General features: G+C 41.3%; 2 protein-coding genes across 4 annotated transcripts; one reads left to right on the top strand and one right to left on the bottom strand.

Moving 5' to 3' along the window:
• Positions 1-7,915: 7,915 nt before the first annotated feature.
• LOC115145453 (forkhead box protein A1-B-like) lies at positions 7,916-10,108 on the bottom strand. The gene is made up of 2 exons (XM_065002776.1): positions 9,509-10,108; positions 7,916-8,555 (listed from the first exon to the last, which is right to left on the bottom strand). The coding sequence occupies exons 1-2, from the start codon at positions 9,941-9,943 to the stop codon at positions 8,193-8,195; spliced, it is 798 nt and encodes a 265-aa protein (XP_064858848.1). The 5' UTR covers positions 9,944-10,108; the 3' UTR covers positions 7,916-8,192.
• Positions 10,109-12,286: 2,178 nt separating this feature from the next.
• Positions 12,287-23,708, top strand: LOC115144889 (E3 SUMO-protein ligase PIAS4-A-like). Of its 3 annotated transcripts, none has more exons than XM_029686000.1 (11): positions 12,287-12,423; positions 13,414-13,792; positions 15,533-15,617; positions 15,719-15,760; positions 18,260-18,350; positions 18,465-18,593; positions 18,766-18,871; positions 18,987-19,060; positions 19,476-19,636; positions 20,211-20,362; positions 20,525-23,708. In XM_029686000.1, the coding sequence occupies exons 1-11, from the start codon at positions 12,397-12,399 to the stop codon at positions 20,767-20,769; spliced, it is 1,491 nt and encodes a 496-aa protein (XP_029541860.1). In that variant the 5' UTR covers positions 12,287-12,396; the 3' UTR covers positions 20,770-23,708. The 3 variants fall into 3 exon arrangements, with proteins under 3 accessions (XP_029541860.1, XP_029541862.1, XP_029541861.1); XM_029686002.2 differs by lacking the exon at positions 12,287-12,423 and adding an exon at positions 12,436-12,503; XM_029686001.2 differs by lacking the exon at positions 12,287-12,423 and adding an exon at positions 12,454-12,509.
• The last annotated feature ends 900 nt before the right edge of the window (positions 23,709-24,608 follow it).

Here is a 24,608-nt window from a genome sequence, read left to right as displayed (position 1 = left end):
AAAAGACCGCCGTGCCACCTTCATGCTTAAGTGAGCACATCATAAGCCAAGGTGAGTCCAAAAATGTATTGTATGCTGCTACATACAGTGCCTTGCGAAAGTATTTGGCCCCCTTGAACTTTGCGACCTTTTGCCACATTTCAGGCTTCAAACATAAAGATATAAAAGTGTATTTTTTGTGAAGAATCAACAACAAGTGGGACACAATCATGAAGTGGAACGACATTTATTGGATATTTCAAACTTTTTTAACAAATCAAAAACTGAAAAATTGGGCGTGCAAAATTATTCAGCCCCCCTTAAGTTAATACTTTGTAGCGCCACCTTTTGCTGAGATTACAGCTGTAAGTCGCTTGGGGTATGTCTCTATCAGTTTTGCACATCGAGAGACTGAAATTTTTTCCCATTCCTCCTTGCAAAACAGCTCGAGCTCAGTGAGGTTGGATGGAGAGCATTTGTGAACAGCAGTTTTCAGTTCTTTCCACAGATTCTCGATTGGATTCAGGTCTGGACTTTGACTTGGCCATTCTAACACCTGGATATGTTTATTTTTGAACCATTCCATTGTAGATTTTGCTTTATGTTTTGGATCATTGTCTTGTTGGAAGACAAATCTCCGTCCCAGTCTCAGGTCTTTTGCAGACTCCATCAGGTTTTCTTCCAGAATGGTCCTGTATTTGGCTCCATCCATCTTCCCATCAATTTGAACCATCTTCCCTGTCCCTGCTGAAGAAAAGCAGGCCCAAACCATGATGCTGCCACCACCATGTTTGACAGTGGGGATGGTGTGTTCAGGGTGATGCGCTGTGTTGCTTTTACGCCAAACATAACATTTTGCATTGTTGCCAAAAAGTTCAATTTTGGTTTCATCTGACCAGAGCACCTTCTTCCACATGTTTGGTGTGTCTCCCAGGTGGCTTGTGGCAAACTTTAAACAACACTTTTTATGGATATCTTTAAGAAATGGCTTTCTTCTTGCCACTCTTCCATAAAGGCCAGATTTGTGCAACATATACGACTGACTGTTGTCCTATGGACAGAGTCTCCCACCTCAGCTGTAGATCTCTGCAGTTCATCCAGAGTGATCATGGGCCTCTTGGCTGCATCTCTGATCAGTCTTCTCCTTGTATGAGCTGAAAGTTTAGAGGGACGGCCAGGTCTTGGTAGATTTGCAGTGGTCTGATACTCCTTCCATTTCAATATTATCGCTTGCACAGTGCTCCTTGGGATGTTAAAGCTTGGGAAATCTTTTTGTATCCAAATCCGGCTTTAAACTTCTTCACAACAGTATCTCGGACCTGCCTGGTGTGTTCCTTGTTCTTCATGATGCTCTCTGCGCTTTTAACGGAACTCTGAGACTATCACAGTGCAGGTGCATTTATACGGAGACTTGATTACACACAGGTGGATTGTATTTATCGTCATTAGTCATTTAGGTCAACATTGGATCATTCAGAGATCCTCACTAAACTTCTGGAGAGAGTTTGCTGCACTGAAAGTAAAGGGGCTGAATAATTTTGCACGCCCAATTTTTCAGTTTTTGAATTGTTAAAAAAGTTTGAAATATCCAATAAATGTCGTTCCACTTCATGATTGTGTCCCACTTGTTGTTGATTCTTCACAAAAAATACACTTTTATATCTTTATGTTTGAAGCCTGAAATGTGGCAAAAGGTCGCAAAATTCAAGGGGGCCGAATACTTTCGCAAGGCACTGTAAATTATGTAATATGCAAGGGAGATATGTATACTATAGCTAAGAAAGTAATACTAAATGTATGTTGTGCAGTAAGCTGTTAGTATCCCATGTGCCTCACCCTAATAATTTGGTATATTTTCACCTCTTAATTTCGCCTAACATTACTGTTCTGACTCAGTGGTGGTGCACATGTAGCCTATAACCTGTTTTTGAGAAATGTCATCATCTAATATTGTAAGAGGTTTCAATGTCTGCTTATATGCCCCCTTTATTTATCTTACGGTTCTGACATGGTGTACAGGGAAAATACTGTAAGAGCAGCCCATGTTCTGCATTCTGTCGCTGTACATTTCAAAAGTGCTAAACACATAGTTATATTGACTACGTCCGTCGTCGCTCGCTCATTAATGTCTTAATCGAAATGACGGAATACCTCTTATCCGCTCATCGTTCCCCTATGCCATAGTTTGTACATCTCAATTGTCAGTAGAAACCAGATTTGTTTAAGCAAGTCAGCCATATCAGCTACGTTTTTTTTAAAGGCAGTAAACAAGGCTGAATGAATTGTTTTGCTGCCAGACAAGGCTCTGCTGATAGCGAGGTGTAGCGGTGGTAAGGATTCACTCCATTGTCCTGGAAAGAATGCTCTGCTGTTGGGACAGCTTTATGTAGGCCCTAGCAGTTTGTGGGCACCGCTTGTTGCCGTTATAGTGCAATTAATGTATTGTTTAGTGTTGTGTAGTGTCTTTGCTGGCATGCATCTTTTTTTGAGTTTGCCTCATCAAGACTAACATGCTGAAATCGACACTGCCTGGAAGTACACACCCCCTCATAGAATATTCACAGGGTTTAGCGAGACTGTTACAGTCTAGGTTGGCAGCAAAAATAAAGGATTAGACCGTGTGAGTGTCACAGGATGATAAAAATACTAATGTTAGACTAAGATGCAGAACTTATTATTATGAAGTTAGCACACTAATAGAACAAACTCAACAACAACTGAACAAAGTTGGTTTGCACTAGTTGGCTACAAGGCTGGCTAGCTAGCCCTACCTGGTTACTGGCTAAAGGCATGCTAACTAGTAGTAGCTAGTGGAAGTAAGTTAGTCCCTCAACCTGCTATGAAGCTGCCCGGCCAGAGCTACTGTGCCTGCTGCAGTAAGGTTCGATTTCTAGATTACTTCTGCAGGGAAGAACAGGAGAGTCTCAGTTGATGTTCAATAATTATTATATATCCTGTCAAGTTATCCCTCAAACAGTTATGCAGGTGTCATCAATCAGCTTACATACCATCTGTGAGTGAACTGTGAGGATTGTCATGTTTCCCATGCCAATAAAGCCCATTTGAATTGAATTGAGAGAGTGAGATAATCACTGTTGAGCATTCCATTTCAAATAGTGTACAACTGTTCTATAGTCATATTGACTCAGCACAGCAGGGTACAGCAGGGTTGGAGAAATAGGCAGACTTATAGTCTTGGGGGCAGGATTATTGTTTCCCATCAGGATGTTGTAGGAGGCGGTAGTGCGGGGCCTTGAGAGCATCATGTCTACTGGATAGGGCTGTTTGACTGAACTGTGTGTGTGTGTGTGTGTGTGTGTGTGTGTGTGTGTGTGTGTGTGTGTGTGTGTGTGTGTGTGTGTGTGTGTGTGTGTGTGTGTGTGTGTGTGTGTGTGTGTGTGAGAGGGATAGGGATAGGGAGAGAGCGAGAGTGTGTGTGTTGGGTGGGTGGGGCAACTCAGTTACCAAATCATATTTGAGGCGGGTTGCGTATCATTAATCAGCCCCCCCCCCACACACACACACACACAGGCGGTATGTACAGATGTAGGATGTTAATTTGATAATTTTCTCACAGCATAAAAATGAGGAAATCAGGAAATGTGAATTATTGTGTGGATTATAATTCATTGATACTTTTGTCAGGGTTGGTAAATTCTTAGTTAGGGCAAATCAAGTCAGTCATTTTAAATTGGAAACGACAAACTATAGAAGCCTTTTTAAACCTCAAATAAGCTATAAGCTTGCAACAACTGGGCGATCAATTAAGATCCTACTCCTGCATACACGGATTGTACAAAACATTAAGGACACCTTCCGAATATTGAGTTGCACCCCCCCTTTTGCCCTCAGAACAGCCTCAATTCGTCAGGGCATGGACTCTACAAGGTGCCGTAAGTATTCCACAGGCATGCTGGCCCATGTTGACTCCAATTCTTCCCACAGTTGTGTCAAGTTGGCTGGATGTCCTTTGGGTGGTGGACATTCTTGATACACACGGGAAACTGTTGAGCGTGAAAAGCCCAGCAGCATTGCAGTTCTTGACACAAACCAGTGTGCCTAGAACCTACTACCATACCCTGTTTAAAGGCACTTAGAAATGTGGTTTTGCCCATTCCCCCTCTGAATGGCACACATACACAATCCATGCCTCAATTGTCTCAAGGATTAAAAATAATCCTTCTTTAACCCCTTTATCAACACCGATTGAAGTGGATTTAACAAGTGACATCAATAAGGGATCATAGCTTTCACCTGGATTCACCTGGCCAGTCTATGTCATGGAAAGAGTAGGTGTCCTTAATGTTTTTTACACAGTGTACATTCAATTGTCATAACAACAGTCGTGTTTTGTACTGAGTATAGCCTTGGTCTGCCTTTCCGTGAGTAGGAAGGGATGTTGGTGAAGTATACTAATGCCAATAAAAGGCTTCTTTTAACCTGCTGTATTACTTGATGTAACTAAAGTTCACGATGATCAACTGAGATGCCATATTGTACTTTTCTCCTACGGGGACATTCAGAACTCTCACACACACACACACACACACACACACACACACACACACACACACACACACACACACACACACACACACACACACACACACACACACACACACACACACACACACACACACACACATGCATCAGCACTGACTATAGTTTAGTAAGGAGATTATTGTATTCATAAGCAATATCAAAGTTAGCTATGCAAAGTGCCAGAAAGGTAACTATTTACAGTAATTGCAGTTCATTATTACTTAGTCAACAAACACCATCAGCCAACAGAAGATCGAGCTACCTTTCTGCCGGAAGTAGACTTGCCTAGTTAAATAAAGGGGACTAATTTACTTCCATTAACTACTACTAGCTAGCATGACTATAGCCAGTAACCAAGTAGAGCTAACTAGCCAGCCTGCTAGCTATTCTGTAGCCAGCTAGTGCAAGCTAGTGCAAGCCAACTTTGTTCAAATATTTTTGAGTTTGTTCTGTTGGCTAACATCATAATTAGTTATGCAACTTTGCTAGCATGAGTATTTTTATCTTTCTGTCACACTCACACAGTCTAATCCTTTCTTTCAGCTGCCAACCTAGGCTGTAATCCCTGTGAATATTCTATGAGGGGCGTGTACGTCCAGGTATGAAAAATAATTGAATGTATTTTGATGTCGTTTGTTTTCTGTTATTCCATGTCCAGTTTTGACACAATAAATGAGAAAACAAGTAGATTTCAGAAACACATTTTTCACACTCTGTCTTGACAGAGAATAACAAAAAATACACAGACATATTCCGTTATGAATTTAGTTAACCTAGTTGTACATCCTAGGTCATTGGCTAAATTTGGGTAATTTAAGGGTTGACTAATTCAAATAATCTAACACATTTGACACGTTTATTGAAATAATAATTTTTATATGCCAAGTTTTGGTGGTGCAGTTGTGCTTCTTGTCTTATCAAATGTCATTCACATAAAAAACCCAGCTTTATGTCATTTTCTTCTGTTTTACAGATGCTCTGTGGAATCAGACATCAGCCAATGTGTGTCAACATTTGTCAATATTGTGTCTTGTGTTGAGCCATAATCAATCCAAGAGATACTACAACAGAGCTATCAGAGCTAGCTTTGGAATACTGTAATGTACTAATGTACTAATGTACTAGAACATGGCCATAAGTTTTCATCACAGCAGGACACATCTTCTTACCTCACTCTCAGATCTGTTAATCAGGCACAAGTCGTGGACAGTAATCCCCTGAACCCTTCAGCCTATCCTATTAGATTAAGAAGTTAAAGCACCCAACCTGACAACCTCCCTCTGCAATGGCCCTACAGGCTGGGGCTAAAGTGTACCACACACTGACCGCGTCAGTCATCTTACTGTAAACACGTTTAACTTCTGACCACCATACATTGAATGGAGAGTTTATTCGGAATATTGAGATATCAGGTTTCTTGACGATGGACAACTCACATATTCCTAAAATACATGGCCCACCTACAATGTCAGAGGCCGAAAGATTATTGCACATTGCTTGACTATTCCCCCAAAAAATTTAAACCTTCAATTATGCTATTTTGGATTAGACATCATTACTAAAAATTGAACAACTTGACAACATGTGTTGTATCACGTTAAAGTCATTCAAGGGGCTCTACATTGTCTGATAGTTTTCCCATTGTTCATTGAAAATTTTACTGTGAACTTCAACCTTATACCTCACAAACACCAAATAGTTAACTGTGTGTGTGTGTGTGTGTGTGTGTGTATGTGTGTGTGCGTGCGTGTGCGTGTGTGTGCGCGCGCGTGTGTGTGTGCGTGCGTGTGCGTGTGTGCGTGTGTGTGTGTGTGTGTGTGTGTGTGTGTGTGTGTGTGTGTGTGTGTGTGTGTGTGTGTGTGTGTGTGTGCGTGCGTGCGTGTGCGTGTGTGTGCATGTGTGTGTGGTGGATGCAACCTGTTCAAAGTCTTGTTTCCTGCCAGCATGCAGCAAACATATGCAACAGAATTAAAGCCCTAAAGCTCACAAATTGATGAGGATTTAATGCAGAGTGCAATTCATGGGAATTAAACAAATTAGTGATCTAATTAGCTTGTCCACAACGAATCGAGAGATTTGGTCAACAAAAATTAATTAGATGGATTTGTCATTGCTCTAATGAACATAGATGGAAATTGGGTATTGAGATGTTTGTCTCTTGTATTTTAGCCCTTTCCCATTAATAGATTCATTATATTTTCTTTCTACAATGTAATCTAATCTACATGTCAGATGTATTGCTTTATCTGAAGAAAAAAAACTCACGTGAATTGCAATAAACAAGCAGCATAATTCATTAAAAAAAACAACTCAAGTATTGTGAATTTAAATGTCAACCTTTGGAAATCACATAGGAATTTCCTATTAATGGAATAACTGATAGCTGATGATTGACTTTTTTAAAAATCTTGTTGTATTCTCCAGATATGATTTTCTGACCATGCTGCTGCATATTTTAACACGCTTTGCCCTTTGGGAAAGAAATATGGTGCCAGTTCCCTATCAATTTTCAGATCTGTTTAAAGATTATTATTATTGTATACTGTATCATAACTCTTTCACATTTCCAGTTGAGTTTGATTGACTGTTGGGTTTGATTGACTGTTGGGTTTGATTGGACCTGTATACCTTCTACTTGTTGTTGCCTGTGATGACTTTGACAATGACCTTGTCCTCTTGGCCTATCCATGTCCACTCCTCCACCTGCACCTTGCCCTCTCCATGACATCCACTCCCCCTCCCCCCCCTCTCATCTCCCTCCCCCCTCCTTTCCTCACCTCCCTCCCCCTTCCCTCACCTCCCGCAGTGTCTCTTCACCACAGGAGCGGTTACAGATTACACTGTGTGATAAGCTTCCTTTTTTTTCGAAACTCCTTGGGATCTCTGGGATTATCCAGGTGCTTATCCCCGGAGTCAGCTTTGGGAAGCCTGCTTTAGTCTCTCTTACGGCACAAGATTTGGCAACCTGTCAGCTCTGACTAATTAGCATCTAAACCACGCCGGGCTGCCGGAGTGGGCTCACTTTTAACACCCTGTATCTACACACAACCACACACAGACACAATTAGGAACACACAACCACATACAACCACACACGTGAATACACAGGCACACAAAAAGACACACAGACACATTAAGGTATTCACTCGCACGCACGCACACACACATGCACGCACACACACATGCACATGCTCAGTTGATGAACTGTACTACCCGGAGTACCATATGTCTTCTCAGAACAGTCATCTGTATGGTCCATTATTCTGTACAGATTTGTTACTTTAAAGTTCTTTATTTACTAGTTCAAAAAGTTATCATTCAATTTAAGCCTTTTCTCATCTGACAGAAATCAATGACACTTTGCTGGGTGAGTTTTTTGTTTATTTATTTGAAATTGTGCAAGATATATAAAATATTGCAATATCTTCATTGGTATATTTACAATTAATTTTCTTCATATACAGAATTCATCAAATACAATATACATGTATACTATCACAGTACAAATCTGGTGTATTGCATTTCAATCAAAAATTGTGCAATATCGTACTTTGGTGCTTTGGTACTCTTATTTGTGCCAGCCAGCCACAGATTTCACAATCATACTCAATACATCTCTCTCAGCCACCTGTCATATAAAGAACAGACCAACATCCAACATGCATCCAATTCTATGTGGTGCTATTGAACCGAAGCGTGGATGGGTGTCGTCTGGTCTGCAGGCTGGCCCAGCTCCAATAGATCCTGGCTGAGACGTAGGACAGAGGGTGGGCTGGGGGACAGCACCAGCACCACACCCCCCTGGGCCTATGGAGGGGGTAATAGGGTGTGTGCAGGGCGTAGGGGAGCTGTCCTGTTACTCTGCGGATCCTGCGGCGAGCCCTGCGGCGATGGTAGTTTCCATTGGAGAAGTCCTGGAAGTTAGTAGGGTGGATGGCCCAGAAATGGCCTTTACCATTGTCACTCCGACCAGCCTTCACAAAGCACTCGTTCAGGGACAGGTTGTGTCTGACGCTGTTCCTCCAGTTCTTATCCTGTAGGACAACAATAATGTTCACATATGAGACATGAAGTATAAAGTTGAGTAGTGAATGAAGTGGTGTATGTGGCCCTGGAACAGAAACTATCTTAATTTATTAGAAACGAATAATCGTTTCCCCTCACAGCTGAATCCCCAGTATATACATTGATACACTGTACCGAGAATATGGCAATTTGCTCTTGCTTTCATTTCATTGGTGCCAAGTTCATGTGAAGGGTCCATGGTGACCTTTGGTCAATAACGTTTCAGTTGGCTGCCAGACGAAACCATCATGTTCACTTTGTCAAACTCCCCCAATCATGAGGTAAACTTGCTGTTACACCTGTTAAAGACCTAGTTTGAGTTTTTAGCCTGTTGCGGCTATCAACAGGTTTACCTATAGCCTTGAGATGACTCAGTTAGACCTTCCATGCAACAACAGCATCAGCCGAGCCAGGGTCCTGCATGCAGCAATTATACTCATTACTGAGTCAGACCACTGTATTTCTACAGCTTACAATAGGAATATAGTGAACATTTAAAATTATAGATCAACTTTTCTCAAGCTCTTTATTTTCAGATGCTGCCTTATGACTACAGTGGAGGAAGTGCGTAATGTCCCAGTATAGTACTTTAAGTTTTGGAAACTTTCCACACACTAGTCATTGCTTGACCAAAGAACTTTGCAAAGGTCTACTGTTATTCAGTTAAATTGATAGGAATATCAGTAATTGGCTATTGGCTATACAGGGTTGGCAATGTCAATTCAATTCAGTCCATATATTAAATTAATTGAAATTGCATTTCAATCATTTAAAAAATCTGCTTTCTAAATAAATGGAACTCTTTTAAATTATTGAATTGGAATGTACTGTATCTCCTGAATTGAAATGAAACTGGCCCCAACCCTAATTCAGACAAATTCTCAACTTGAAATGAACCCTGAAATGAATCACTTGAACATACCTTGCTCTTGAAGTAGGGGTAGTTATCCATGATCCACTGGTAGATGTCACACAGCAAGAGCTTCTTCTCCTCTGAAGCAAGTATGGCCATGGAGATAAGGGAGATGTAGGACTGGGAAGGCTTGTCCTGTGGGCTGTCTGTAGTGGTTTCCTCTTCATCTTTCCCTCCTTTGATCTCCTCCTCCTCTTCATTCTCCTCCTCTGACCCCTCTTCTCCCTCTGGCCCCTTCTCAGGGCTCCCAGGTTTGATAATTTTCCTCACTGAGAGGATGTCAGGACTCTGGCCCTCCAGTAGGCTATGGTGGGTCTGCTCCACTGCAGGAATATTTTGCTCTTCTCTCATACACTTACTGTCCTTGTTGTACAGCAGGTAGTCTATGGTGAAGCGTATTCCCAAGCGCTCCCGGTCATTGTTGCAGCTGCTTCTGTCCTCCATGGTTCTTCTTAGACTTTTAAGGCAGTTACTAATACTTTCGATGTAGATGATCTATAACCACCACAAAAGGCAATCCTCAGATTCTTTCACAGGTGTTTTTGTTTCTTATTTTCAAGATGCTGGTCTAGGACACTGCTGTGCTCTCCATCAGGTAGGATGCCTCTCTTCAATGTCCTTTGGGCTAAGTAAGTTAAGTCTCTGGTCACAAGATCAAGTTAGGACAATTAAAAGGGATCCTCCCAACGTACTCTAATTGTTTGGTGACTCAAACTCAATGTGATGCCAAAGCTTGAATAAGTTTAGAAAAATCTAATTTGTTAGACCAAATAGATAGGTTAGAGAAAAAAAACAGTATATTTGTACAATCTATGCAGTGCTCAACTGTATCTTGTGTACACTAGATCAGAATGGATCACAGTTGTGAAGGTACCACTATTTAAACGCCCGTGAATTTACCCTTCACAGTGAGGGGTATTAGAGACAGGAGAAGCAGAGGTAGGGGGTCTAATCGAAGCAGATTCATTTTATTAACCACAGCAAATCTTTGTAATTACGGGAGATTAAACACTCTGATTTAGTAGGACATGGTGTTCAGAGGGTGCTTCAGCAGCACCAAAAGGCATTTAAACAGCGTTATCCCTACTTAAATGGTTTTCCAACAGAGGATGCGCTGCATAGTGCGCATCATTAGAGTTAGGCTTACTGTAAGCCTTTCTGTTATAAAACATTAAATCATTTATCATAAATGATATGCTAAAATCCAACTCCTTTGGCACAATGACAATAGCCAAGAGGCTAGACATAATAACTCAAACTACACTGCTTGAGTTTATCTGCTTGATCTAAATTCAATAATTTGGTTGCAGATGTTGAGTGCCAAATCAAGAGCAGAACTATCTCAACTTATTTTACGAATATTCGACTATTTCTCGCATAGGTCTTGTCACAGTTGCTAGGTTCCAAACGGAATGTGAAATATTTAATTGTTCTATGTAAAAAGCTTTAATGCTGCTGACTATTTGTAACTATTATAACACTAAAAAAGTGTTGCACTTGTGCTATTCTAGAGTTAAACTACAATAGCCCTGCCTAAAGCCCTGTTCTGTACATAATCTTGCTATAAAATGTATTATCCTCAATTATATTTCATTCAAAGTTCTACTTTCTAGGAACGTCCCTAGCATCAGTAAAGAAAGCTAAGTTGTAATGCTGTATTAGAACAAGGTAGGGCATGCAAACCGTCTCACACTGGCCAAAGAACGAGAGGCATGAAGGACCACCAGTGGAATATATCGCCCCCGTCTGTCCGAGTTGTGGAACTACTACTACAGCATATACAGTACTATCCAAGTATAAAGAGTGAGCCATGTGGTAAAATGTGTCATTAATTAAAGCTAGAATCCTTCATTTAACGAATAACAAAGAGGTTACATCCACCTGTGTATTGGTAAAAAGCTGAGGGATTGGCCTGGAGAAATGTAACCACTCTCAAATATATAGACAGAGATATGGATGCAAGGACTGACCATCCATAATATCAAAAGTATAGTTTTAATTCGTTTGGAGGCTATCCAGAAGTCAAACTCATTCCATGGAGGGCCTAGTGTCTGCGTTTTTCTTTTCTTATTTCAATTAAGACCTAGAGCAGAGTTAGACTACTATGTATTGTTCCAATAGTATACTTAAGTTAACATATATCAAAGATGATATATGACAGCGTATATAGTCTTTAATTGGATTTTATGAATCAATTTGTACAATTTCTGTTCTTCAGCACAAATCACAAAGTTTGGAAATCCAGAAATGGATCTTCAATGGACAGTGTGAAATCGGGATTTATTTAACTCATGACTGCTCTAATTCAATGCACTGCATTCTCAAATTGAAAATCAAATATAACCTCTCATCAGAACGTGACTTCAGTACGCTACATCTGTGTACTGCATTTTGACTTGACTCCCTGTGATTATTTAGGTTTTGTGTAAAAAAAAAATATACAAAGCATTTACAGTTGATAGCTAATAGTTCATTGCAAATCCCGAAGTGGAGCTTTTCACTCGATCAGGAGTTGATTTGGCCATGTGCCTCTCCCCATTTAACAAGTCATGCTTTCCTCTTGTGTTGAATTTGAATTATTTCCACAACGCATATTCTCTTTGTCTCGATAGTATAAAACTCAGCAAACACCAACGTTCAGCTATTTGTAGGCTGGTTATGTTTTCTTATAATTGAGGCCTAACATGTTGGGGAGGCCTGTCTTTTAGTGTTTAAAAAAAAGTTGTACTGTCACTTTAAAACAGTGCTGGCACGCCTATTTTCAACACACTCCTTGAGGCTCGTGATGTAGTTGCGCTGTGATTGGAAGCGGAGAACCGTCGACCAGCGACCACTCTGTCTCTCATTGGCGAAGGACTATCTTTCGGCTCTGGCTCTCGCGGGGCTGCTGTACGAAGATGGCGGCCGAACTGGTGGAAGCGATGGTAAGCAGAGCTCCGCTCGCCTGGGTTGATAGAAAAGGGTCTGCTGTAGCGTGGGGGATGGCCTGCTAGGCTGGGAAACTGTAAGGGTGTGTCATGAATACGGTCTAAAATGGTTTAACTTAGCTGCTTAGTGATGGTTGATTAATTGGTATATTGAAACTGGTTTCCGTGCGCTGCTAAGTGCGTCTAGTTAGCAGGGACATGGCAAAGTGTTGAGACCATAAACATTCGCCAGCAGGGAGTCGGCGTGAAATTGTACCATTCAGTGTTTAAGCAAGAGATTGCATTAAGCATTCGGGCCATCCGTTGTCCATTTGACTTGTCAAATGGACAGCGGATGTATTTTCGGATGTATTTTCAGTATTGGGGGTGACAACAGAACAAGTGGAGTTAGCTTATGTAACCAATAGCCTAGCCTCTTGTCAGACAAGGCAATTGCTCAATGCCGCTGTCTGGACAAAACAGCAAGCATGTCACTGAGTTTTATGCACGAACTGTATAAATTAAGTCAGTTGATGAGATTGACTGATGTAGCTAACTTGTAAGGTCATTTTCTTATTAACTAAATAGCTAGCTAACGTTCCATGCATTGCTGGGTCTTCGACTATACCGGTGTTGTGTCCTATAGTAGTTAAATGAGGGACCAGTCTAGGTTTTGCTTGCATGAAATATATGTATGGCGTTCGGAACAGAAGGGGATCATAGGTCACGTTACTGAATTCTAGAGGGTATGGTTGGGAAATATTGCTCCAAGCAAATGCTGACACTGATATTTCAACCCAGCAAAAAAATAGGTTGGAATGACCTGAGTATACACTTAATTAACAAAACTTTTTTTAGACACCTGTGCCTATCTCTTTGTGTAGGCTATTTTTCTTATTGGGACTTGCCTAGGTCAAGGAATCCAAAGATTGTAATCCAGAATCAAAGATGGTAATCCCAAAACCTCCCCTCTTCTTCCTGTCCCTCTCTCCATTGTCTTCCCTCCAGAACATGGTGAAGAATTTTCGGGTGTCTGACCTGCAGACGCTGCTGGCCTCCATGGGCCGCAGTAAAAGTGGTCTGAAGCAGGACCTGGTGGGACGGGCGCTGAGGCTGGTGCAAACAGAGTGCAGCCCAGAGCTGCTGAAGAACGTGCGGCAGCTCTATGAGTCACGCTTCCCCAAGGCGTCGGGTTGGCTGGCTGCCCGGCGCCCGGAGGGGGTCTCTGTGGCCTACTCCTCCCTCAGCTCCTCACCCACTGGCACACAGGGCACAGACTACCTCAACGGCATCCCCAAGCTGTCCTCCACACCAGCAGCTGAGGTCAAGCTGGTGTCACTGCCCTTTTACCAAACTCTGGAGAAGCTGTTGCTTCCAACGGAGCTGAGTGAGTGATTTTTGTATTATTTTTTTAACTCACAGTGACATGTCAGGCTAGTCTTTGTAGAGAGGCCCAAACATTTTTACTGCTCAAACGATAAAGCTCAGAAGAATACTTCCTGGTCAGGTCTTGTGGTCAGAAAACCCCCTGGCAATTGGGCCCTGGCCCTATACATACAGTGCATTCGGGAAGTATTCGGACCCCTTGACCTTTACCACATTTAGTTACGTTACAGCCTTATTCTAAAAAAAATATATATTTTTTTATGTCCCCCTCAATCTACACACACTACCCAATAATGACAAGGCAAAAACGTTTTTGGAAATGTTTGCTAATTTATATATAAACATAAATTGAAATATCACGTATTCAGCCCCTTTAGTCAGTACTTTGTTGAAGCACCTTTGGCAGGGATTTACAGCCTTGAGTCTTCTTGGGTTTGAAGCTACAAGCTTGGCACACCTGTATTTGGATAGTTTCTCCCATCCATCTCTGCAGATCCTGTCAAGTTATGTCAGGCTGGATGGGGAGCTGCACAGCTATTTTCAGGTCTCTCCAGAGATGTTTGATCGGATTCAAGTCCGGGCTCTGGCTGGGCCACTCGAGGGCATTCAGAGACTTGTCCCGAAGCCACTCCTGCGTTGTCTTGGCAGTGTGCTTAGGGTTGTTGTCCTGTTGGAAGGTGAACATTCACCCTTAGTCTGAGGTCCTGAATGCTCTGGAGCAGGTTTTCATCAAGGATCTCTCTCTACCTTGCTCCGTTCATCTTTCCCTCAATCCTGACTAGTCTCCAGACCTTGCCGCTGAAAAACATCCCAAAACATGATGATGCCACAACCATGCTTCACCGTAGGGATGGTGCCAGGTTTCCTCTAGACGTGCCGCTCTACCATAAAGGCCTGATTGGTGGAGTGCTGCGGAGATGGTTGTCCTTCTGGAAGGTTCTCCCATCTCCACAGAGAAACTCTGGAGCTCTGTCCGTGACCATCAGGTTCTTGGTCACCTCTCTGATTAAGGCCCTTCTCCCCTAATTGCTCAGTTTGGCTGGGTGGCCAGCTCTAGGAAGAGTCTTGGTGATTCCAGATTTCTTCCATTTAAGAATGATGGAAGTCACTGTGTTCTTGGGGTCCTTCAATGCTGCAGAACATTTTTCAGTACCCTTCCCCAAATCGGTGCCTCGACACAATCATGTCTCGAGGTCTACAGACAATTCCTTCGACATGGCTTGTTTTTTTCTCTGACATGCACTGTCAACTGTGGGACCTTATATAGACAGGTGTGTGCCTTTCCAAATCATGTCCAATCAATTGAATTTACAACAGATGGGCTCCAATCATGTTGTAGAAGCATCTCAAGGATGATCAATAGAAACAGGATGCACCTGAGCTCAATTTTGAGTGTGCATAGTAAAGGGTCTGAATACTTATGTAAATACGGTATTTCTGTTTGTTTAATACATTTGCAAGCATTTCTAAAAACCTGTTTTTGTTTTGTCATTATTTGTCATGTCACTGTGTGTAGTTTGAAGACAAATGTATTTTTTAATCAATTTTAGAATAAGGCTGTAAGATAACAAAATGTGGAAAAAGTCAAGGGGTCTGAATACATTCCCAAATGCACTGTATGTTACTGATAGAAACATGCCATGGCATTAAAATTAGAAGTACTAAGGACATTTTGGACATTGCACAACATCACTATGCTTCGTAATGTGTATGATCTATTTTTCTGCACCTGTCCTTGTAGTTGCCCAGAACAGTGAGAAACTGCAGGACAGTCAATGTGTATTTGAGTTAACACAGAGCCAAGCGGACCAAGTCAGAAACTCAACGTGAGTATAACACTTTTATTAAAAGTTAACTGTCTATCCTACTGCTTGTGACTTTGAATGAGCACTGAGGGTACCATCATTTTTCCCTCTTGTTGTTTCAGTGAGCTTCGGCCAGGAATGAAGGCAATCCAGGTGGTTCTTAGGTGAGTTGAGATGTCCAACTGTTTTACACACAGCAGCCCACCTATCCTACTGTTAATATAATTGCATAGATGATACACACAGTACCAGTCAAAAGTTTGGACACACCTACTCATTCAAGGGTTTTTCATTATTTTTTACTATTTTCTACATTGTAGAATAATAGTGAAGACATCAACTATGAAATAACACATGGAATCATGTAGTAACCAAAAAAGTGTTAAACAAATCAAAATACATTTTATATTTGAGATTCTTCAAAGTAGCCACCCTTTGCCTTGACAGCTTTGCACACTCTTGGCATTCTCTCAACCAGCTTCACCTGGAATGCTTTTCCAACAGTCTTGAAGGACTTCCCACATATGCTGAGCACTTGTTGGCTACTTTTCACTCTGCGGTCCAACTCATCCCAAACTATCTCAATTGGGCTGAGGTCAGGTCATCTGATGCAGCACTCCACCAATCTCCTCCTTAGTCAAATAGCCCTTACATAGCCTGGAGGTGTGTTGGGTCATTGTCCTGTTGAAAAACAAATTATGGTCCAACTAGGTACAAATCAGATGTTTGTGCCTAGTTGGCGTATCGCTGAAGAATGCTGTGGTACACATGCTTATTAAGTGTGCCTTGAATTCTAAATAAATCACTGACAGTGTCACCAGGAAAGCACCATTACACCACCACCTCCATGCTTCATGTTGGGAACTACACATGCGGAGATCATTTGATCACCTACTCTGCGTCTCACAAAGATACGGTTGGAACCAAAAATCTCCAGTTTGGACTCCAGACCAAAGGACAGATTTCCACCAGTCTAATGTCCATTGCTTGTGTTTCTTGGCACAAGCAAGTCTCTTCTTCTTATTGGTGTCCTTTAGTAGTGGTTTCTTTGCAGCAATTAGACCATGAAGGCCTGATTCACACAGTCTCCTCTGAACAGTTGATGTTGCAATGTGTCTGTTACTTGAACTCTGAAACATTTATTTGGGCTGCAGTTTCTGAGGCTGGTAACTCTAATGAACGTATCCTCTGAAGCAGAGAACTCTGGGTCTTCCTTTCCTATGGTGGTCCTCATGAGAGCTAGTTTCATCACAATGCTTGATGGTTTTTGCGACTGCATTTGAAGAAACTTTCAACGTTCTTGAAATGTTCTGTATTGACTGACCTTCATGTGTTAAATTAATGATGGACTGTCATTTCTCTTTGCTTATTTGAGCTGTTCTTGCCATATGGCCAAAATATTGCTATCTTCTGTATACCCTCCTACCTTGTTACAACACAACTGATTGGCTCAAATGCATTAAGATAGAAATTCCACAAATTAACTTTTAATGAGGCACACCTGTTAATTGAACGCATTCCAGGTGACTACCTCATGAAGCTGGTTGAGAGGATGCCAAGAGTGTGCAAAGCTGTCATCAAGGCAAAGGCTGGCTACTTTGAAGAATCTCAAATCTATTTTGACTTAACATCTCTTTTTTTTTGGTTACTACATGATTCTGTTTGTGTTTCATAGTTTTGATGTCTTCACTAATATTCTACAATGAAGAAAATATTAGAAATAAAGAAAAACCCTTGAATGAGTGTGTCCAAACTTTTGACAAGGACTGTACATGTTAGGTACATACAGTTGATTTGTAAAACTCAAGTATGCAGTTATAGCCTATGCCATATCAGTATCTAGGTTTACAGCAATTTGTTTAGATTTTCATGCAAATATTTGCTTAAAATATGCAAATTTCACAAGCAGTGGTCGATTTCCATCCAACTGTCTTGTTTATTAAAAGCTGTGCGGAATGACGTGCACATAAAAAGCACTTTGTCGTAAAACATTTAATTGACCAAAACAAAACAAGTACAATGTGTTTCCATCCAGTTTTTAACTCTGCCGTTGGTTTTGGCACAAGAAGTCTGCAACAAACGGTAAATGTGCCCACTGGTCTTAGCACGTGTGCTCTAGCCAACAGCTCGCAGATGCCGTGCAGAGGGTAGGCTTCATGATGACATTTTGGATAAGAGCAAGATCATTTTTATTTGTCAATTGACAGCCAAGCATTGATCATCATGTCACTAGCGTCAAACTAAGACCCTCAATATTTACTGGAAAGGAGCATCAAGATCATCACTGTGCACTTTCACCACCCTGTGAAGTTCATCAATTATTTCATCTGTAGCCTAATAAACTGCAATGCACATGTTTTTCTAAGTCATGGGAGAACCACGCAACATTCTACATTTTACTTTGAGATGATGGTATTTTGTTCTGTTGACATTTGGAAAGTTTTCCTCTACAGTGTCCTCGTTTGTCAACAGTGAAAGTAAAAAAAATAAAAAATAAATGGTATACAATTTGAAATGTGTGTATTGAATGACAAATCTGACCACCTCAACCATTCATTGGGAATGGCTCAGTGTCTGAGCCATTCCCTGAGCCATAAATGTTGCCACTTATCTAACACTGCTAACCAATGAACCTCCTATGCTGTTATTACGATGCTTTACAGAATCTGTTACACAGACTCCATCGGTGTCCAGGAAGATCAGTACCCTCCCAATATTGCTGTCAAAGTCAACCAGTCTTACTGTCATGTACCGGTGAGTATTCAAGATGGGGAATCACATCAAGCATACAAACCAACTAACTAATCAGAAGAAAATGCCTAGGCCTAAATATTAGAGGCTTAACATGTCTATATTTGTTCTGTACAGGGTTACTACCCTTCTAATAAGCCAGGTGTGGAACCGCGTCGGCCCTGTCGCCCTGTCAACATCACACCTTGGTTACAACTCTCCACTGCCACCAACCGGGTCACTGTCACATGGGGCAACTTCGGCAAGGTCAGTCTCTGGGGTTGACACTGTTCTGTAATTGAACCTCGCTGCTGTATTCCAAATTTGTTTTGATTCATTTATGACAAGTTTTTGAAATGGTGTGGTTTGTTTTCTGTGGAACTTCATATCTGCTACTTTCCAGTGTTTATTCTGCTCACTGCTCTCGTTCTGTGTGCAGCGCTACTCTGTGGCAGTGGATTTAGTGAGGGTCTTCACATCAGCAGAGCTCTTCGGCCAACTCAAACACTGCTCAGTGGAGAGTCCAGAACGCTGTCGTGAACGCAGTAAGTGGCCTCAACATTTTTCTCTTTCTCCTGTTTTTCATGCTTCTTGCATTTTAGTGATGTTCACTGTGTAATGCTGTGTGATGTTCAACTAGTTTCTCTCTGCTGTGTCCAGTCCAGGACAAGCTACGCTTTGATCCAGAGAGCGAGATCGCTACCACAGGGCTACGGGTGTCCCTCATCTGTCCTGTGAGTATCTGGCTCCCACCCTAATCCATATCCACCCAAGAGTGGAAGTCACAAACCTTTCAGTTGTTTCTGACCAAAAAAAGAGAACTCACGACAAAACAGGTTTACAACCCACCATTTGTCCACAGCTTAATAATCAAATCAAAGTGTATTCGTCACATGCGCAGAATACAACAGTTGTAGACCTTACCGTGAAATGCTTACTTTACAAGCCCTTAACCAACATTGCAGTTCAATAAATAGTTAATAAAATATTTACTAAATAAACTAAACTAAAAATAGAATCAATCAAAAAGTAACACAATAAATGTAAATAACAATAACTAAGCTATATACAGGGGGTACCGGTACTGAGTCAATGTGCGGGGTTACAGGATAGTCAAGGTAATGGCATGTCTCCCTTTCCTCCTCTCAGCTGGTGAAGATGCGGATAGGTGTTCCATGTCGGGTGATCACCTGTGCCCACCTGCAGTGTTTTGACGCGATCTTCTTCCTGCAAATGAATGAGAAGAAGCCCACGTGGACCTGCCCTGTGTGTGACAAGCAGGCTCCCTTTGAGCTGCTCACCATCGATGGGTAAGTAAGGCACGTTGAGACTTACTAGCACCACGCTTCCTCTTTGCATGGGTCATTGCTTGTTCAACCTTGGAAACAAACATTTGCATTTTTGGAGCAATTTGTAGACTCCTGTTAAAACCTGCAATGGCTTACCTACACTGGGCTACATTTTCAATAAGGCTGTTGCCTCTCCCTGTTCTATTGTGGAACAGAGTAGAATAGTAGAAATATCAAACCATTTCCATTGGGCTCCTGAGTGGTGCAGTGGTCTAAGGCACTAAATCTCAGTGCTAGAGGTGTCACTACAGACCCTGGTTCGATTCCAGGCTGCATCACAACTGGCTGTGATTGGGAGTCCCATAGGGTGGCACACAATTGGCCCAGCGTCGTTAGGGTTTGGTCGGGGTAGGCTGTCATTGTAAGTAAGAATTGATTTTTGACTAACTTGCCTAGATAAATACAATTCCACAAACTTCCTATCTAAGATTTGAAAGTTGGTAATGTGTGTTGTGGGACACATCCGATCGATCCCTTCTTGTGTGTCCTGATATGATATGTACTTCTCTTACTGACTGTTTGTCTCATGTTTCAGGCTGGCATCTGAGATCTTAAAAGAGACCCATGAGGATATTGAGGAGATTGAATATCTGACTGACGGTTCATGGAGACCCATCCGAGATGAGAAAGAGAAGGAGAGGGAGAGGGAACGCAGCAACACGCCTGACTACCCTGTTCTGGATATATGTAAGTGCATGTCAAATATTGCCATTATTGCCTTTTCGACAATTGCAGACTAACGTTTTGATTTTTAATTTAAGACGCCACGCTGTGTAGGTCATGTCTGTTTATCTTTTTTTTAAACAGCATTGGTTTGTAATAGTGTGTGAACCTGTTCCTTCTTCTCAGGTGTTCCTGAGGTAAATGGCCACTCCCCGGCCCACAGCAGCACCAGCCAGACGGGGAAGTCAGGAGCTGGGTCCACGGCGGGGGGGGCGGGAGGAGGAGTGGTGGTTGATCTGACTCTAGACTCTGAGGAGGAGGAGGGGGGAGGGGCTGGAGGAGACAGCGACGACACTGAGGACAGCCAGGACAGCCCCGCCCCCAAGAGGGGCCGATACGACTATGACAAGGACCTGGTCACAGCGTACTGACTGGCGGACTGACCCCACAGACTGGGAGAGAGGGTTGGGCTAAGTTGGAGGACTGGAAATCATTAGTCCCTACTACATCACCCGCCCCCACTACTCTAGCATATATTCACACAGACACATGCACATACATGCACTGTCAACCTCTGGAGTGGTTAGGCTTCCTCAATACACCACTGGAAAAAGCAGCTCCCTGACACTTGTGACCCTCCCCCTCCCAGCATTCAAATTCTGTATCCTCCATCATAAAGACCATTGAAAAGAGTAACCTCCTGAACTATTTATCCCCTCCATCTTCTTGTACTTTGTATTTGACTTGAACTTAAGGCTCTCAAAGCCACAAGCATTTGGTGTTTGCGTCTCAGAATTTCATCACTTTTTGTGATCGCAGGCAGTGGGAGATATGGAGCCTCCTCCGTAGTTCAGTGGTAAGAGGTCAAAATAACTTGAATGAATCATTTGGGACACGAACAACAGACTAGATTTTTCTGAAATATGATTCAATTGAACAACACCCCTACTTTTTCTTTCTGTTTAATTTATTCAGACAATGAAAATAAATTAGCTCTAACAAAACCTTTCCCCATTTTTATTGTCTTTAAATGCTGACAACCTACCTCAGTCATACACAGCAAACTTACTTGACCAGAGAGAGTAGCACCTGAACTAAGGTTGCTATAGTATTTAACAAGAGGGTCTATTTTCTTTTGTTGGTTTTTTTGGTCTTTTTTTCGCTCACTCACCTCACTTTTCCAAACAATTTATGTATGGCCTTTCTACGGAATGGGTTATTGGAATCAGGGTCGTGTTTATTAGGGCACATGTTGCAAAACATATGTTTATGGTTTGTAACAGATAATTAGCATTTCTTATTGGACAAGTACAGTTGGTACCTCCCTGTTTAACTCCATTAGAGCATTTTTGTTCCAATTTGTGCCTACTGAATACGACCCAGGAATGCTGTGTCTTTGACAAGTTCTTGTATATACCCCTCACTGCATTGAAATCTACGATTTGATTTGGTGGCTGAATTCATATGACAAGCAATTGTCTTTGTGGAGAGTTTGCAAAAACAAGCAGTTATCATTTGAGGTTTTGGAACATGCTCTTTTCAGATTCTTTCCAGTGTTCTGTTTTGCCAGTGTTCATATTGATCAAGGAAACAAATGCAGGATGTATTCTTTTCACTTGCCTATTTCATGTCAGTTTTCGACAGTTGGATAGTCTAGAGACTGACTACTGCCGCATTCAACCTTCCCCTGATATCCTGAGAGCTTTGCAGGGTTTTGAACTGGACTAGAGTTTTTCTTTCTGTTGTTTTTATTGAACAAGGCTCTAACTAAAGAATGATCCTGTCACAAATATTAGTATCCACACAATTGGTCAAGATCATGTTGAGGCAATTGTGCCAAACCGATTTGGGTCAGTTATCTCTTGTTGTTAGGTCAGATTTGGGTGCCTTTTTTGTTTTGAGTTAAGATTGGTGGAGGCTGGAGCCCACAGTTGTTTGGCTACTTGAGCTGGTCTACACAGGAAGGCTCAGTAAGAAAATTAATTAACCTATTTCTTTTTTTCCCTGGAGTGGAGGACTTGAGGGATGTATCTTCAGATCTGGAATGGGATGAATTTGTTAGTCGTCATGCTTTTTGACTTAATTTTCTTTGTCTTAAGTATTTTATTTATTGATAATTGATTGCTTCACGTCTTTTATTTGAATGGCAGTTTTATATTAAAATGTACATATGTCTCAATGGAAAGAGTGCTTTACCAGAGCATTTCTATACGGCTCTGATCTGCACACGTTTTCAGTAAGAGATGGCAGAACACTTACGAAGCTTGGACTTTTTGTGGAAGAGTGAATGATTGTGGCACAAAGCACTGCCATTGTTAGACAGGTTCCATTCCTTTTCCTCTGAGGAAACTTAGCACTTCTAACCAATGACACATTCTGCCTCCTCCCAGTTCAAAGATATTACCCTCAGAAATCAGCATTTATTATCACATAGATCCTAGATGAATGTCCTCTACATCCGTAATAGCTTCTTCAGGGGAGCTTTTTCCACAGGCAGTTAAAATTGTAATAAACAGTTCATCTTTTGATGTTGAGAGAATTTAGCTACATGGATGGTATGAGTTTAAATATCCTCTTACTTTTATTTCCTTTCCAGGTCATTAGATTCCTTACCCCAAGATAGTCCCTGTTTTCATTCAGAACTGTAGAGATGGCATTTCTGTTTTTATAGAACTGTGTGTTCTGAATTCCAAAAATGTCTCAAATGGTATTGATGCATGCATTTGACTATAGCATATTGATATTTTGTGATCATCCTGAATTCAGACTTGTGTAGACATTTTGTCCAAAGTGTAGTAGTATACCTAATCTAATAATGAGATGGTAACGACCTGAGGAAACTTATGGGCTCTGGTCTTTTATGTTAACCTGGTCTTCCAATATTCTGCAGTACTCATGACATGTCCATATAGCTTGCGGATTGTTATACCGATTGGTGAGTCCTGTAAACATCGGAAACCCGCAATGATTGATGGCACTTTCTGTAAAAGAAACTCAAACCGTAGCCGTGTCCCTGAATATGACAGTCGTTGTACAACTTAATGCATTTAAGCAACATGTTAATACATCTTGCAGAATTTCATCTTCAACTAACAGAAATTACTTTACAGATTTAAATCACATTGTTTAAATTTACAGGTGCAAAAGTGTAGAAGAACATCGCTGCACAGATAAGATTTCCTCAAGCTTTTTCATATCGTGGGTAAGGCGAGAGAGGTGAAGTACATGTTGTTTCTAAGGAACTCAATTATAATAATGCTTAAGGTAGCATGAGCAGTGGCTTGCAATCCATGATGTAAATGTTTTGTTTGTCTTTTTATATGTTCATATTAAAAGACAATACAATTAAAATATTTTATTAAGCTTTGAATTGCCTCCAGTTGTTCCAAAAGTCGAATAAAATCACAAATACCAGTGTTGGAGCTGATGCCACTTTAAGTGTAAGAGAGGTGGTTGAGGTGTAGCTTGGTGTGATGTCCTGTACCTGACACATTTGTCTCCTGTTCAAAAATAACTCAAATTCTAAATAATCGTATTCGAACACCTGTTATTGATGTGTGGAACTAATTAAAACATTTTAAAATATAATTGTCTTAGATACTTTTAAAGCTAAAATGACTTAACTGAAGTTCCTTCTGGAAAAAGTGATTTAAAACAAACGTTTAATCATGATCAAATGACTTTTGCCAGTTTTCCCATAGGTAATCAAATTATAGATAATCAAATTGTATTTGTCACATGCTTCGTAAACGGGTGTGGACTAACAGTGAAATGCTTACGTATAGGCCCTTCCAAAAAATGCAGAGAAAGAAAATAGAGAAATAAAACACATAGTAATGACCAATGAGTAACGCTAACTTGGCTATGTACAAGGGGTACCAAGTCGATGTGCAGAGGTATGAGGTAATTGAGGTAGATGAGTATATACATATAACTAGGAATAAAGTGACAGATAGTAAACGGTAGCAGCAGTGTTGGTGATGAGTCAAAGTTAGTACAAAATAAATAATGGCTATCAATTTATTAATGATCAGTCTTTTATGGCTTGGGGGGTAGAAGCTGTTCAAGATCATGTTGGTTCCAGACTGTGCATCGGTACTGCTTTCCGTGCAGTAGCAGAGAGAATCGTCTATGACTTGGGTGTCTGGAGTCTTTGACAATTGTTAGGGCCTTCCTCTGACATCGCCTGGTATAGAGGTCCTGGATGGTGGGTAGCTCTGCCCCAGTGATGTACTGTGCCGTATACACTACTCTCTGTGGCTCTTTGCAG

Source organism: Oncorhynchus nerka, linkage group LG17 (assembly GCF_034236695.1).
Source record: "Oncorhynchus nerka isolate Pitt River linkage group LG17, Oner_Uvic_2.0, whole genome shotgun sequence".
NCBI lineage: Eukaryota > Metazoa > Chordata > Actinopteri > Salmoniformes > Salmonidae > Oncorhynchus > Oncorhynchus nerka.
The sequence above is the reverse complement of the archived record's forward strand: the minus strand, read 5'-3'. Positions and strand labels throughout refer to the sequence as shown.